Source organism: Microtus oregoni, unplaced genomic scaffold, assembly GCF_018167655.1.
Source record: "Microtus oregoni isolate MIOR12 unplaced genomic scaffold, Mior012 000012F_ref0000307, whole genome shotgun sequence".
NCBI lineage: Eukaryota > Metazoa > Chordata > Mammalia > Rodentia > Cricetidae > Microtus > Microtus oregoni.
In genome coordinates, this window is record NW_024543071.1 from 49188240 (window position 1) to 49201010 (window position 12771).

The 12771-nt window shown below is 47.0% G+C and overlaps 1 protein-coding gene and 1 long non-coding RNA gene across 2 annotated transcripts in view; one reads left to right on the forward strand and one right to left on the reverse strand.

The window, feature by feature from the left end:
* Ahnak (AHNAK nucleoprotein) overlaps positions 1–12771 on the reverse strand; it is an 87482-nt gene that overhangs the window by 28833 nt on the left and 45878 nt on the right. Inside the window, exon 5 of the mRNA XM_041660908.1 lies at positions 10352–10451. Coding sequence (XP_041516842.1) covers positions 10352–10451 — 100 coding nt within the window. The remainder of the gene's footprint in view (positions 1–10351; positions 10452–12771) is intronic.
* On the forward strand, positions 7249–9601 carry LOC121453894. Its single transcript, XR_005975107.1, has 3 exons — positions 7249–7455; positions 8028–8117; positions 9116–9601. It is a non-coding gene; the product is annotated as an uncharacterized LOC121453894 (long non-coding RNA).

Sequence of the window (12771 nt, forward strand, 5' to 3'; positions counted from 1 at the left end):
ACTGTAAGCAAGCCCATTTAAATGCTTTCTTTTAAAAGAGTGGCCTTGGTCATGGTATCTCTTCGTAGCAATACTGTGACCAAGACACTGAGCAAGCATGAGGACATTAGTTCGTGATGGCCGGCATTCATAACCCCAGAGCTGGGGAGGCAGAGGCAGCTGAATCACAAGCTCCGGGTCAATTAGAGACTAGCCCCCAAAACAACAAAGTGGGTGACCCCTCAGGAACAGCACCCAAGATTGGCTGTGGCCTCCAGCCACAGGCTCATGCACAAGTGCACACACACAAAATAAATCATCTTAATCCCCCCACACAACAACTAATCTTTTACATTTGTTGTTCTCCTTTTAATTTTCCCTGGTTGTCCTCTACAATCGGCAGTGCTTAGAGAAAGGGCACATATTGTTACAAGAATCACTGGAAGGCTGGCTTCTTGGCTCCTGCCTGTAATCAGCACTCAGGAGACTGAGGCAGGAGGATCTGGAATTCAAGGACAGCCTGGCTTATGTAATGGAACTTTGTCACACAAAATAATAAAATAAAAAGAAAGAATCACATTAAAATGACCCTTCCTGGGACTCTTGACCCACAAGTACCTCTCTCCCGTTGACAGAGTTAAAGATCACAGAGTACCTACTTTGGCACTCACTGGAATAAGGTCATTGCGCAATTTTTTAAGGGCTTTATTTTTTTTCTCAAGAGTTCCACAACTTGTATAGTTCGGGGTCTACAAGTGGTGAATGTGCTGGGAGATTACCTAAACATTTTTGTCAGGCCAACATTTTTGCCTCTGGTACAAGAAAGGTTGGAAGGTTGCCAGGCTGCTCAGAACACTTTTATTAAGATGTTTCTCTAAGAGCCTGTCACCATGCAGAGGGGGACTGCCTGGACAAGGAACAGGCCTCTACTCAAAGGCCTAGTGCCTTCCACTCCCTTCTTCCACTGTGTGTGAGCCAGGTAAGGCACGACTTCAAAACCGTCTTTCCAGAACCAGCTGGGAAATTGGGTGATGAAGTTTGGGAGCAGCTCTGCCCCTTTCGCCTACTACACTGTGCAGTTTTGTTCTCAGAAACAGTCCAAAATGGCTTTGGGGAATATGGGTATCTCAAATCCTTTGGACTTCAGTGAAAGACTTGGCTGGTTCCAAGGAGCTGGAATGCAGGGGAGAGGTGGATAAGGTGCCAGGTGCTTCTTCTGGCTTGATAATGCCAGGTTGGAGGATGGCATTCCCTTTCCCAGCCTCCCACCATGGCTAGTTCCTAGCAGGAGAGCAGAAGTCGGGCTTGGAAGCCTCACAAAAACCCTGCTTCCTGCCTGCCAAGGAGGTCAGTCCTCTGAACTCTACAGGGCTTGCTGGGGAAAGCATGCTAGACACAGCGCCAGCGGTCCTGGGCGGTGAGAGGGCCTGCCAAACTAACCTCTCCTCCTGTCAAAGCCCCTCTGTGGCTGATAGTTTCAAGGTGGGAGAAAGTGGAGCTTGGGGATTAGATTAAATCACTAGTCACCACAGAGTTCATTCCACATCAACTCTGAGGCTTGACAGGCAAACTTCGGCTTAGCACAAAAGGGCCTGGCCCTTTCTGAATGGGCCCTGAACTCTGAAGCCCTGACCTTTGTCCTCAAGCCGGGCCTTCTTTCCTGAGCTCTCTGCTATGCAAGGAATTCTGCTGCAATGTAAAAAACAAAAACTCTCCCTAGATCTGCTGCTTTCTGATCGGACCAAGTCAGAATACTCATGTGGAGGAAGGCTCCTTGCCTGAACACTGGCCCACTGAGACTGACGTCTTCCCCCTTCCCCCAAAGCCCTGCGGGTGCCTTGATGCTTAAGGAGATGTGACCCACACAGGAAACTCTAGCAGCTGGGATAGCCTCCAGGCTGACCTTCCACCAGGAGCTAAGCTGAATTGGGAAGAAAGGTGACGAGGTTTCCTTCTGCATCATTCTAGAGTAAACCCCCAGTGCTGCCTTCCTACCCCCATGTTTCCAACCCTCTGACCTCCATTGGACCCTCAAACCTCCAGAGATTCACTTGCAAGACACTTCAAAGACTGTACCCCATTCATCAAAAAAGCCCTCTGCGTACATGTTAAAACTTTTTCTATTTCTCTATTTTTTTAGATTGAGAGAGAGGAGTGTGTGTGTGTTATATGGGGTGTGGGTGCGTCAACGCTCAGGTGTGGAGGCTGGAGGACACCTTCATGGAGGTGGTTCCCTCCTTCCCACCTTTACACATGTTCAAGGCTCCAACTCAGGTCACTAGGCCTGTGTGGCAAATGCTTTCCCCGACAGAGCCATCTTGCTGATATTGGTCCTGGTTTGGTTTCTCTTTTTGAGACAGAGTTTCGCAGTACGGTCCAGGATGGCCTGGCACTCACTGCACAGCTCTGCCAGCTACTTCTATGCCAACTTGACACAAGCTAGTGTCCTCCAGTAAGGAGGGAGCCTCAAGAGAGAAGATGTTTTCACAAGGCTGCGTTATAGGCAAGCCTATAAAGGGTTTTCTCAGTGATCAATGAGGGAGGGCCCAGCCCATTATGAGTGGTACCATCCCCAGGCTGGTGGTCCTGGGGTCTATAAAGCAGGCTGAGCAAGCCATGGGAGTCAACCAGGAAGCAGCATTCTCCCATGGCCTCTGTATCGGCCCCTGCCTCCAGGTTCCTGCCCTATGAGTTCCTGTCCTGACTTCCTTCAGTGATGAACAGTGATGTGGAAAGTTTCCCTTTCCTCACTGAGTTGATTTTGGTCAATAAAAACTCTAAGACAATAGCCCAATCTAACCTCATACTTTCAGCAATCCTCCTGCCTCAACAACCCTCTAAGTGCTTGGATTACAGAAGTGAGCTATCACACTGGGTAAGATTTTTCCCCCAAGATAGGGTCTCTCTACATAGTCCTGGCTGACCGGGGGTCAACAAAGCAGGCTGAGCAACAGATAGGGAGTAGGCCAGTAAGAAGCACCCTTCCATGGCCTCTGCATCAGCCCCTGCTTCCAGGTTCCTGTGTAGGCAAGGTCAGTCTGGAACCCACAGCAATCCTCCTGTTTCAGCCTTTCAAGCACCGGGAGTACAGAAGTGCTTTACCATGCCCAGTAGGCAAGATCATTCATGAGCTGTTCTCACCTCCCTGCCTCTTCATCTTCCCCACCACTCACCAGCTCCCTTTTCCAGGTGGGGTCACTTTCTTATTCCTATTGCATCTGCCTCTGTCTCTGAGCCATCATTCAAATTGTCCCCATGATATAAAACCTAGAACCTTCTTCAAGGTCCAGCTTGCCTTCTTCATAAATCTTTATCAAGGCCACAAAACAAAATAAGTAAGAGAAAAGACTTTGAAGCTGCCCAGTCTAGGTTCAACTGCTGGCTTTTGGGAAAATTATTTAAGTTTTTGAGACAATACTTTTTAAAGCAATAGCTTCCTCTGAATGTGTGGAATATGCGGAATGGCCTGCTCCTTCCTGTTTGCATTTAACCCCTAAGAGACTTGAGAAAAGGCAGAGACAAACTGTTCAGAACATGAAGACTTGTTACGTCCTAAGACTCATTATCTGCAGTTTAACACCTCAGAGACATTTAGAAGTACCATAATTTTTACACCAAGAAACACTGATTGAAGAGTAGCCCAACCAGAGCTGGAGATCTCAGCTAGCATCTGCCCCTTCTAAAAGTGATCTGCACCCAAATTACAGGAGACCCCCAAAATCCCAGAGTCATAGGGTCACTAGTTGATAAGAGCAACCATTCTGCCTGTTCTTTAAGAAGCTGTCAGAACTTCTGGTTTGCCAAAAGAATGCTATAGGCTCAAGAATCAACCCATTCACAGCTCAGGACCACCCAGGAGTCAGGGGCGGCTCAACCTCACCAGGTTTACATCAAGAGGGACCAGCCAGCTCTGAAATTCTGCCCTCTGTCAGAGATCTGCATGCTATGTTCTCTACAGCATCAGGTCAAGGAAACGCAGCTCAGAAGAAGCTGTCAGGACTCACAACCGTCTGTAACTCAGTCTCAGGGGGATCCAGTGCCCTCTTCAGATCTCTACAGGGTACTAGGCACGCATGTGTCACACAGACTTCCAAGCAGGCAAAACATTCAAACACATAAAATTTTAAAAATAAATAAACAAAGCAAGAAATAAATCCATGAAAGCAGTTGTTGGGTGGGGTACACTTTTGCTAGCTTGTGTGAAGCCCTGGGCTCTACCCCCAGCACCAAAGGATGGGGAGGGGAAGCTGCAGTTAGCTATCTATAGCATGATGAGTTCATTACTAGACCCCATCTGGCTGACTGGTGACAAAGCCAAGGATGAATAGGAGGTACTCAATTTGTCTCTGTTCAGGTCACAAGGGCAAGTTGCAGCCACATGAGGGCTCGGTTTGTGCAGCCAGCGCCTACGGCTGATAACACCTCCTGCACTCATTTTTGATGAAAGCATTTCCGTAGCACCTGAAGCAGAGGAAGCACTCAGATCATTTCACCGCCCTGAAAATGTTGACAGGACGCCCACTAAATGACAGGTCCCATTCTCAGAGGGCCAGGTGCACAACTATCAACAACAAACATACTCTCTTTAGGGAGGGAGGGAGGGAAGGAGGGAGGGAGGGAGAGAGAGAGAGAGAAGAGAATGGATGCATGGATGGATGGAAGGATGACCATGTTATACCTGAAGACAGGGGAGGGAGAACTTGCTAGCTACGTAAGGAATGTTAGAGGTCTCTCTAGTGAGGTGATGTTTACTGAGAGAAGAACTTATCAAACAAAAGGGCATTCCAGGCATAGCTCATAGCAAGAAGTTGGATTGCCAGGTCAAAGAACATCAAAGGATCAAGGGATGGAAAGTAGGAGCTGGACGCTATGCAACCTTAGACCATGGCTAGCCCTTGAGCTGTGTATGCTTCCCAGTGAGAGGGAGAGCTACAGAAAGTTCTAAGTGGCAAATGACATAATTTTTTTTGAGGTATGTAGCCTAGGCTGACCTGATTTGTCTGATGTTTTGAAAGAATCAATCTTGTTGGTACACTATTAAAAGACCAGAAAGGGAGACAGATCAGTTAGGAAACAGCCACCAAAATGCAGGTGAGATCTGTGGCTCAAATCCGGGACGTTGTGGTAGTCACAGAAAAGTGACTGCATTATAGATGTGGAAGATGGGACGACGGGGATTGCTAATGGCGTATCAGGTGCAGCGACGGGCTCAGGACCTGTTCATCTGAACAAGCTGATGCTTATGAAAGTAAAGTCTGTGAGCCACAGTGGTAGAGAGTGGGGGTGGTAAAAAGAACTTTCCTAGCAAGTGCTCAGACGTCTCCTGATTTATAAAGCACAAGCAAGGGACCACATCCGTAAGTTCCACTACTGACTACATACCCAAGAGAAGTGGAAGCAGGGCTGACAAGATGGCTCAGCCAGGAAAAGGAGATTGCTACTGGGCCCAACAACCTGAATTCAGTCCTCCAGACTCACACAGTGGAAGGTGAGCGCCAGCTCCCAGAAGTTGTCCTCTGATCTCCACTGGCACATTTCCGCACATTCGAAAAAGTTATTTTGAGACAGAAACTCACTATGTAGCGCTGGATAGCTTGGAACTTGCTGTGTAGACCAGGCTGACCTCTTACTCACAGAAATCTACCTGCCTCTGCCTTCTGAGTACTGGGATTAGAGGTGTGCACCATCATACCCAGTAGTAAATGTAATTTTTGACTGGAAGAGATATTCATTCATCAGTGTTCATAGCAGAAAAAGGTAAAAAGCATCCCAAATGTTCATCAATAGATGAACAGACAAACAACATGAAATCAATACTATTAATATTGAACAGTGATTACCTTCTGACAAATGCTGTAACACTGAGGACATTATTCTAAGAACAGATCGTTTAGAGTCTCTTATATTAGGTACTTGGAGTCACGGGATTCATAGACTCACAGCAAGGAAGGTAGTCTCGAGGAGCTGGGTAAAGGAAATGGGGAGTTGGTGGTTATAGCGTTTGAGCTGTGGAAGATGGGAAGAGTTCTGGAGGCTGCGCATGGTGAGGATCACATGAGAACAGGAAGGCACTTAATGCCACTGAAGAGAACATCACAAAAATCATAAAACCAGGGGCTGGAGAGATGGTTCAGAGGTTAAAATAACTGACTACTCTTCCGGTAGACCCAGGTTCAATTCCCAGCACCCACAAGGCAACTCACAAGTGTCTGTAACTCTTCTGGCCTCCAAGGGCATCAGGCACACAAATAGTACACATAGAAGCAGGCGCACACGGGAGCTCGCTCTCTCTTTCTCTCTCTCTCTCTTTTTCTCTCTCTCTCTCTCTTTCTCTCTCTCTCTCAAATAAATAAATCTTTAAAAAAAAAAAAGAAGCAGAATAAATTGTAAGCCAGACCTAGTGTCCCAGCCACTCAGGAGGCTAAGACAGAAGGATTCACAATCTGTCTGGGCTACAAAATGAGTTCAAATTAGTGGAATCCTGTCTCAAAATAAAAAGTTAAAGACAGGAGTTGGAGCTGGAATAAAGTGCTTGCCTAGCATGCACAGAGTCAATGACCACCGATAAATAAACCAGACGTGATGATTCATGCTATAACCCCAGCATTCAGAAAGTAGAGGCAAGAGGATCAGGAGTTCAAGGCCAGCCTTGCCAATAACCTCAAGTCACCATCAGCTACAAAATGAGATCAAGGCCAGTCTGAATTCCAAGAGACCTTTTCAAATAGATAAATAATATATAAACAGGAAGAAGAAGAAGAAAGAAAAAGGAAAAAAGAAGCAAGAAAGGCAGGGTATGTAACTCAATGGTAGAATGCTTGCCTGGCAACTGCAAGGCCCTGGGTTCAGTCACTCATAGTGAAAACAATCAGGTTAAAATGGTTTTGTTGTTTTTAAACCGTTTACCAAGGTCACAGTGTGAGTATGACTCAGGAACTTAAATATAAAATGAACTGGGTGTGGCAGCACATGCCCTTCTGTAATCCTAGTACTCAGGAGGTGGAGGCAGGAGGATCACAAGCTCCAAGCCAACCTGAGCTGCACAGGAAGACCCCGCCCTTGTTTAAAAATAAATAAACAGAAAGAAAAAGCAAACAAACTTTAGCGTGCCCAGGGTTACAACAACTGAAACCGGACTGGAGCCCAGGCAGCCTCAGGTCTGTCCCTTGCCCTTGAAGCAGGACAGTCAGGGCTGCGGCAGCACAGCTGCAGCTGTGTGGGCTGCATTTGGAGCTTCCACACCCCAACATCTCACCCTCGAAATGTCTATTAGCCTTGAAGCCACAGACTGACCAGGCAGAGAATCACAAGGCTCTCAAGGTCTAGAAGTGGCTCCATGGACTGACTTGCTACTCTTTTGCCAAAATGACTGACCACAGCTGACCAAACGCAAGCTCTCTTCTATGCAAGCTGGTTTTCAGATCTCAGAGAAATGCCAAAAATCCCTTTGTGATCTGGAAGCAAATGGCAGGGCAGGTAAGGCTGATTTCTGGAATCCAAAAGAAGCCGTGTTTACACAAATATCCAGCTTCCAAGTCCAAAAGAGAGAGGATACATAAGCTATTCTCTTCCTTTGTTTGAGGCTATGAGAGAGAGACAGAGACAGAGAGACAGATAGGGAGGGAGGGAGGGAAGGAGGGAGGGAGGGAGGGAGAGAAAGTGTGTCTGAGACAGTGTGTGTGAGAGTATGTGTGTTTGCTACAGTGTGTGAGTGTGTGTGTGAGTGTGTGTGTGTTTGCTACAGTGTGTGAGTGTGTGCATGAGTGTGAGTGTGTGTGTGTGTGTGTGTGTGTGTATTTGAGACAGTCCTGGTATGTATATACCCAAGGCTTGCCTTTGAACTTGTTTGTAACCCAGATAGGCCTTGAATTCATAGCAATCCTTTTGCCTAATGAACATCGCTACTTTCCTTATTTGGTTGTTGTTTATTTGAGTTTTGTTTTTGAGATAGGCTCTTGATAGATAGCCCAGGCTGGCACATAGGTACTTGCTATATAAACCAGGATAACCTAGAACCTGCAGCAATCCTCCTGTCTCTGCCTTCCCAGTCCTAGGAGTTTAATGATAACCCCACACCCAGGGCAAATCAGTTTCTAAGGAAGCATCCATGATCAAGTGAGAGAGACATCCCTGTGAAGGTAAGCGCAACCCTCTTCCTGTAGCTTCAGTCAAAGCACATGGGGCTGGTGAGATGGGTAAAGGCAATAACTTCCAACTTGGCTTAGGATCTGACTTTGATCCCTGAATCCCACGTGGTGGGAGGAGAGAACTGACTCACACTTGTCCAGAATTCGGGTCGTTTGAGGGCAAGGATCTAATACTAAACCCCTTTAAATCCCAGGATACTTAATCAATGATGAAATAAACTGAAGAAGAAACAAACACCTTCTTAGGAAGGCAAACACCACAAGAAATCAAACTTGCTCCCAAGAGCAAGAGGGTACCATGAGCTCCAGGAAGCTAGCCAGCGGCTCTTGCCATCTTTTGCTCATTTTGTTTACCAGGCATTCTTTGCAGACCCTCCCCCCACCCAGCATGTAGACCAGCAGTGTGGGAATTGATGCAAGTTTGCCCAGGAACCTTGGGAAACACAGAGTCTTGGAGACTCAGGTGGGCCAGGATGGGGGAAGAGAATCATCAAAAACTCAGAGCATAGGTTGTTGGGAAAATATGAATTCCTAACTACTAGAGAGGCTAAGGCAGGAGGATTAAAAGTTCCAGGATAACCAGGACAACTTAATGAGATCCTATCTCAAAAGAAAAAATAACAAGAGGGCTGGGGGCTGTGGACCAGCTGCAGAGGGCTTATCTCATGTACACAAGATCCTACATTCAATCCCCAGTACTGATAAAAATAAAAAGCAAACCAACTAACAAAAAGGCAAGGTATTGGAAGAATGTCATGAAGACCAGATGTGTGGCCCAGCCTCATGGCTTGGGTACCTGTGAGCACTCCAGCATGACTGGAATGTAAGACGCCCTGTGGGAATAAGGGGGCACTGAGACAGAAACTGGATCACAAGTCACCCTGAGAGCTAAGGACATGAACTTTACCCTGAAAGTCGTGAGGAGCCATTGGAGAACCTCAAGAAAGAACAACGTGATATGATTGTGTATGTGTGTGTGTTTGTTTTAGATGGACACTCTTCGAGCTCACTCTGGCATGGAAGAAAAATAGTTAAGACAGGAAGACAGGAGGTGTCTGCAGGCAGCAGTGAAAACCTCAGCTATCAGAGATGTCAAGGATGTGGGCAACCTGTGGTGACCAGAAGTTAGCACAGAAATCAGGAGGGCGGGGGCGACAGCACCAGGAGATAAAGTACAATGCTGGGCACCCCAGAGGTACAAGCTTGGAGCTTGGGGAAGTAGGCTGGCTTGGGATTCAGTGGACCCCCCAATGTTATCCGGAGTCCAGAGTGGTGGGGAGGGTGATGGAACCTCAAGGTTAATCCACAAATCCGTAGGGAAGTCTGCCGTTTGTGAGCTTATAGGAAAAGAGGGTTATCGTGGAACATGTCCTCTGTACATGATATGACCAGCACTTCATATGTAGACCAGACTGGCCTTGCATACACTGAGATCCACCTGCCTCTGCCTCTAAGTGCTGGGATTAAAGGTTTATATCACCTTCCTTGGCTCTGTTGTGGCCTTGAAAACAAAGTAGCTGTGATTAGTCACAGGAAACACTCACAAGAGAGGGCCATTCGTAGTGCTCCCTTGAAGCAGAAGGGCTGAGACCTGCTCTCTGCCATGCAGCCCCAGCTGCACGCAGTCTTGAGAGGTATCAGAATATGTAAGAGGTGGAAGGGTAATGGAAGCAACTCCAAGGGGCATAGTGATCCACACCTGTTAGACCCAGCACTTGGGAGGATCTCAAGTTGAAGACCAGCCTGAGTTACATTATGAGTTTAGGGACAGTTTGGACTACAGAGTAATACCTTCTATCATAAATAGTAAAAAACAAAACATGGGGACTGGAGAGATGGATCAATTAAAATAATTTGCTGCTCTTGCTGAGGACCTGGGCTCAGTTCCCAGCACCCACGTTGGGCCACTTACAACCAGCTCTAACTCTTGCTCCAGGAGATCCAACGCCTCTGTCCACCAGTACCTGTATTCAAATACCCATACCCACACAGACACATACACATAACATAATTAAAAACAAGAAAAATATTTTTAAAAGATGAAGGAGAGAAGGTTTTGAATTTCTGCGCTCCGGCATCCTGAGCCGGCGGCTCCTTCCCAGCTGGGCATCCACAGCCCCAGAAGTCAGGGAATCTGCTGGTGCTTTCCTGGGCCTTCTCTTGCAGACACTATGCCACTCTAACATGAAGGCTGTCATTGTCCCAGTCCCCACCACTTCTCTCACCTGCATCTGGGGTGGGGACTGAAGCTGCCCCAGCTTTATCGATGGCTTCCTTGGGTTGATTCCCGTCATTGCAGTCCAGGGCTGAAGGCTGTGCTGTGCTCTGATGATAAGGATAAAGATGATTATAGAGTCACTCAGCACCATCCCATGGGTTAACATTTCTCAAATATATACTGCAGGGATGTACGGAACATCAGAGAAAACACCTTTCCCAAACTACTCCCCACACCTCCCGGGCCAGCCGTACCCTTGCCTGAAGCTCTGGCTACTGAGAAGACAGCAGAAGACCCTGAGCTCACAGTCACAGAAATTTCATACAAAGGGGACACTGTCTCCGGTCCATCAATCACCAGATCTAGTCTCTCTCCTCAAGGGCTTCACAGGGGCAGAAGGAGAGAAACAAGACACAGTTCAACACTGTGAACCATGTGTAAGAAGAAGAAGTTTGTGTTGGACCAGCAAGCTGGTCATTCTCTCTGTCCAGCTCTAAGCTAGATGTCATGGGACATACAATCAGTAGGCTGGACTCCACGTGGCTGTTCTCTTGAAGACTTAGGAGGTAGATCTCCAACCCAGGGGTTATCTCTATCCTATCACAAAGGAAAGCCCACATTGCCTTGGGATTTCCTAGCTATAGCCAGGGTCCATTTGACAGCAACATGGAAGTCAACTCATGGAGAACTTAGCTGCCAGCCATGGCTTCAATAGGCTACTCTTTCCCTGCCATTCTAGAAAAATATTTTAGAGATTCACTTATTTATTTGTGTCTGGTCTGTGTAGGTATATGCACACAGGTAGAAATGCAAGCTTGTGCACACTCAGGAAGGCCCGCGGGACTGCTGGGCATCCTTTTCTATCATTCTCTGCCTTCTACTTTTGAGGTAGGATCTCTTCCTGAATGTGGGCTGTTCATTTTCTCAGCTATGCTGGTAGTCACACGAAGTGTGGTTTGAATTATTCTGTTGTCATTCGGCTGTTTTTGTTTTTAACTAATTAGAAAAACATCAGTGCTGGGGTTACAGGCATTTGCAGGGACACCTGGCTCCTTACATGCATGCTGAGATTAGAACGCTAGCCCTCATGATTGGAGAGCAAGTACTCTTAACCCCCGAGGCATCTCCCCAATCCTTCATCCTATGAAATTTCTCTTACACTGGTCATCTGAGCACACAGGAGGTAGAAGTACGAGAATCAGGAGTTCAAGGTCATCTTTGGCTACACAGATAATATGAGGCAGCCTTGGCTATATAAAACCATGTCTCTTAACTGCTGAGCCATCTCTCCAGCGCATAAAACCATGTCTCAAAATAACACAGGGGTTGGAGACAGCTCAGCCATTAAGATCACTTGTTTTTTTCTGTGTTGTAATAAGGGCAGCGGGGCTGCGTCCCCAGAACCCCGGCTGCCTGGCTAGCTTATGCCTGAAATAACAACACACAAACTGTATTCATTTAATCACTGCTTGGCCCATTTCTATCTAGCCTCTTCTAGGCTAATTCTCACATATTAATTTAGCCCATTTCTAATCATCTGTGTAGCATGCATGTAAGGAACATTTTCAAAGGATGAAATACGAATTTTCGGTCAAGACATACCTGAACAGGTATTCGACAATGATGGAGGAAGGTCATTGGTTAAATAAAAAGAAACTGCTTGGCCCTCATTGGTTAGAAGATAGGTGGGAGGAGTAAACAGAACAGAACGCTGGGAGGAAGAGGAAGTGAGCTCAGACTCCACAGCTCTCCTCTCGGGAGCAGATGCCTCAGAGAGACGCCATGCTCCCAACTCCCAGGCAGACGCACGCGATGAAGCTCCGACCCAGGATGGACATAGGCTAGAATCTTCCCGGTAAGCGCACCTAGGGGCGCTACACAGATGATTAGAAATGGGCTAAATTAATATGTGAGAATTAGCCTAGAAGAGGCTAGATAGAAATGGGCCAAGCAGTGATTAAATGAATACAGTTTGTGTGTTGTTATTTCGGGCATAAGCTAGCCAGGCAGCCGGGGTGCTGGGGACACAGCCCCGCCGCCCATATTACTACATTTCTGAGGCTCTGAGTTCTGTTCACAGCACTCATATAAAGCATCACACTGCCTGTAACTTCAGTTCCAGGGGATCTAAGCCCTCATCTGGTCTCCTTGGGCACCAGTCACGCATATCGTGCACATACATACATTCAGGCAAAACACTTGAATGCATAAAAGTAAATAAATAAATCCTTTGCTCACCTTCCTAGACCTGGATGAAGTGGGGAGGACTTGGACTTCCCACAGGGCAGGGAACCCTGACTGCTCTTAGGACTGGAGAGGGAGGGGGAAGGGGAGGGGGGAATGGGAGGGAAATGGGAGGAGGGCAAGAGGTGGAAATTTTTAATAAATAAAAAGAACACAAAAAAATAAATAAATCCTTACATCTTT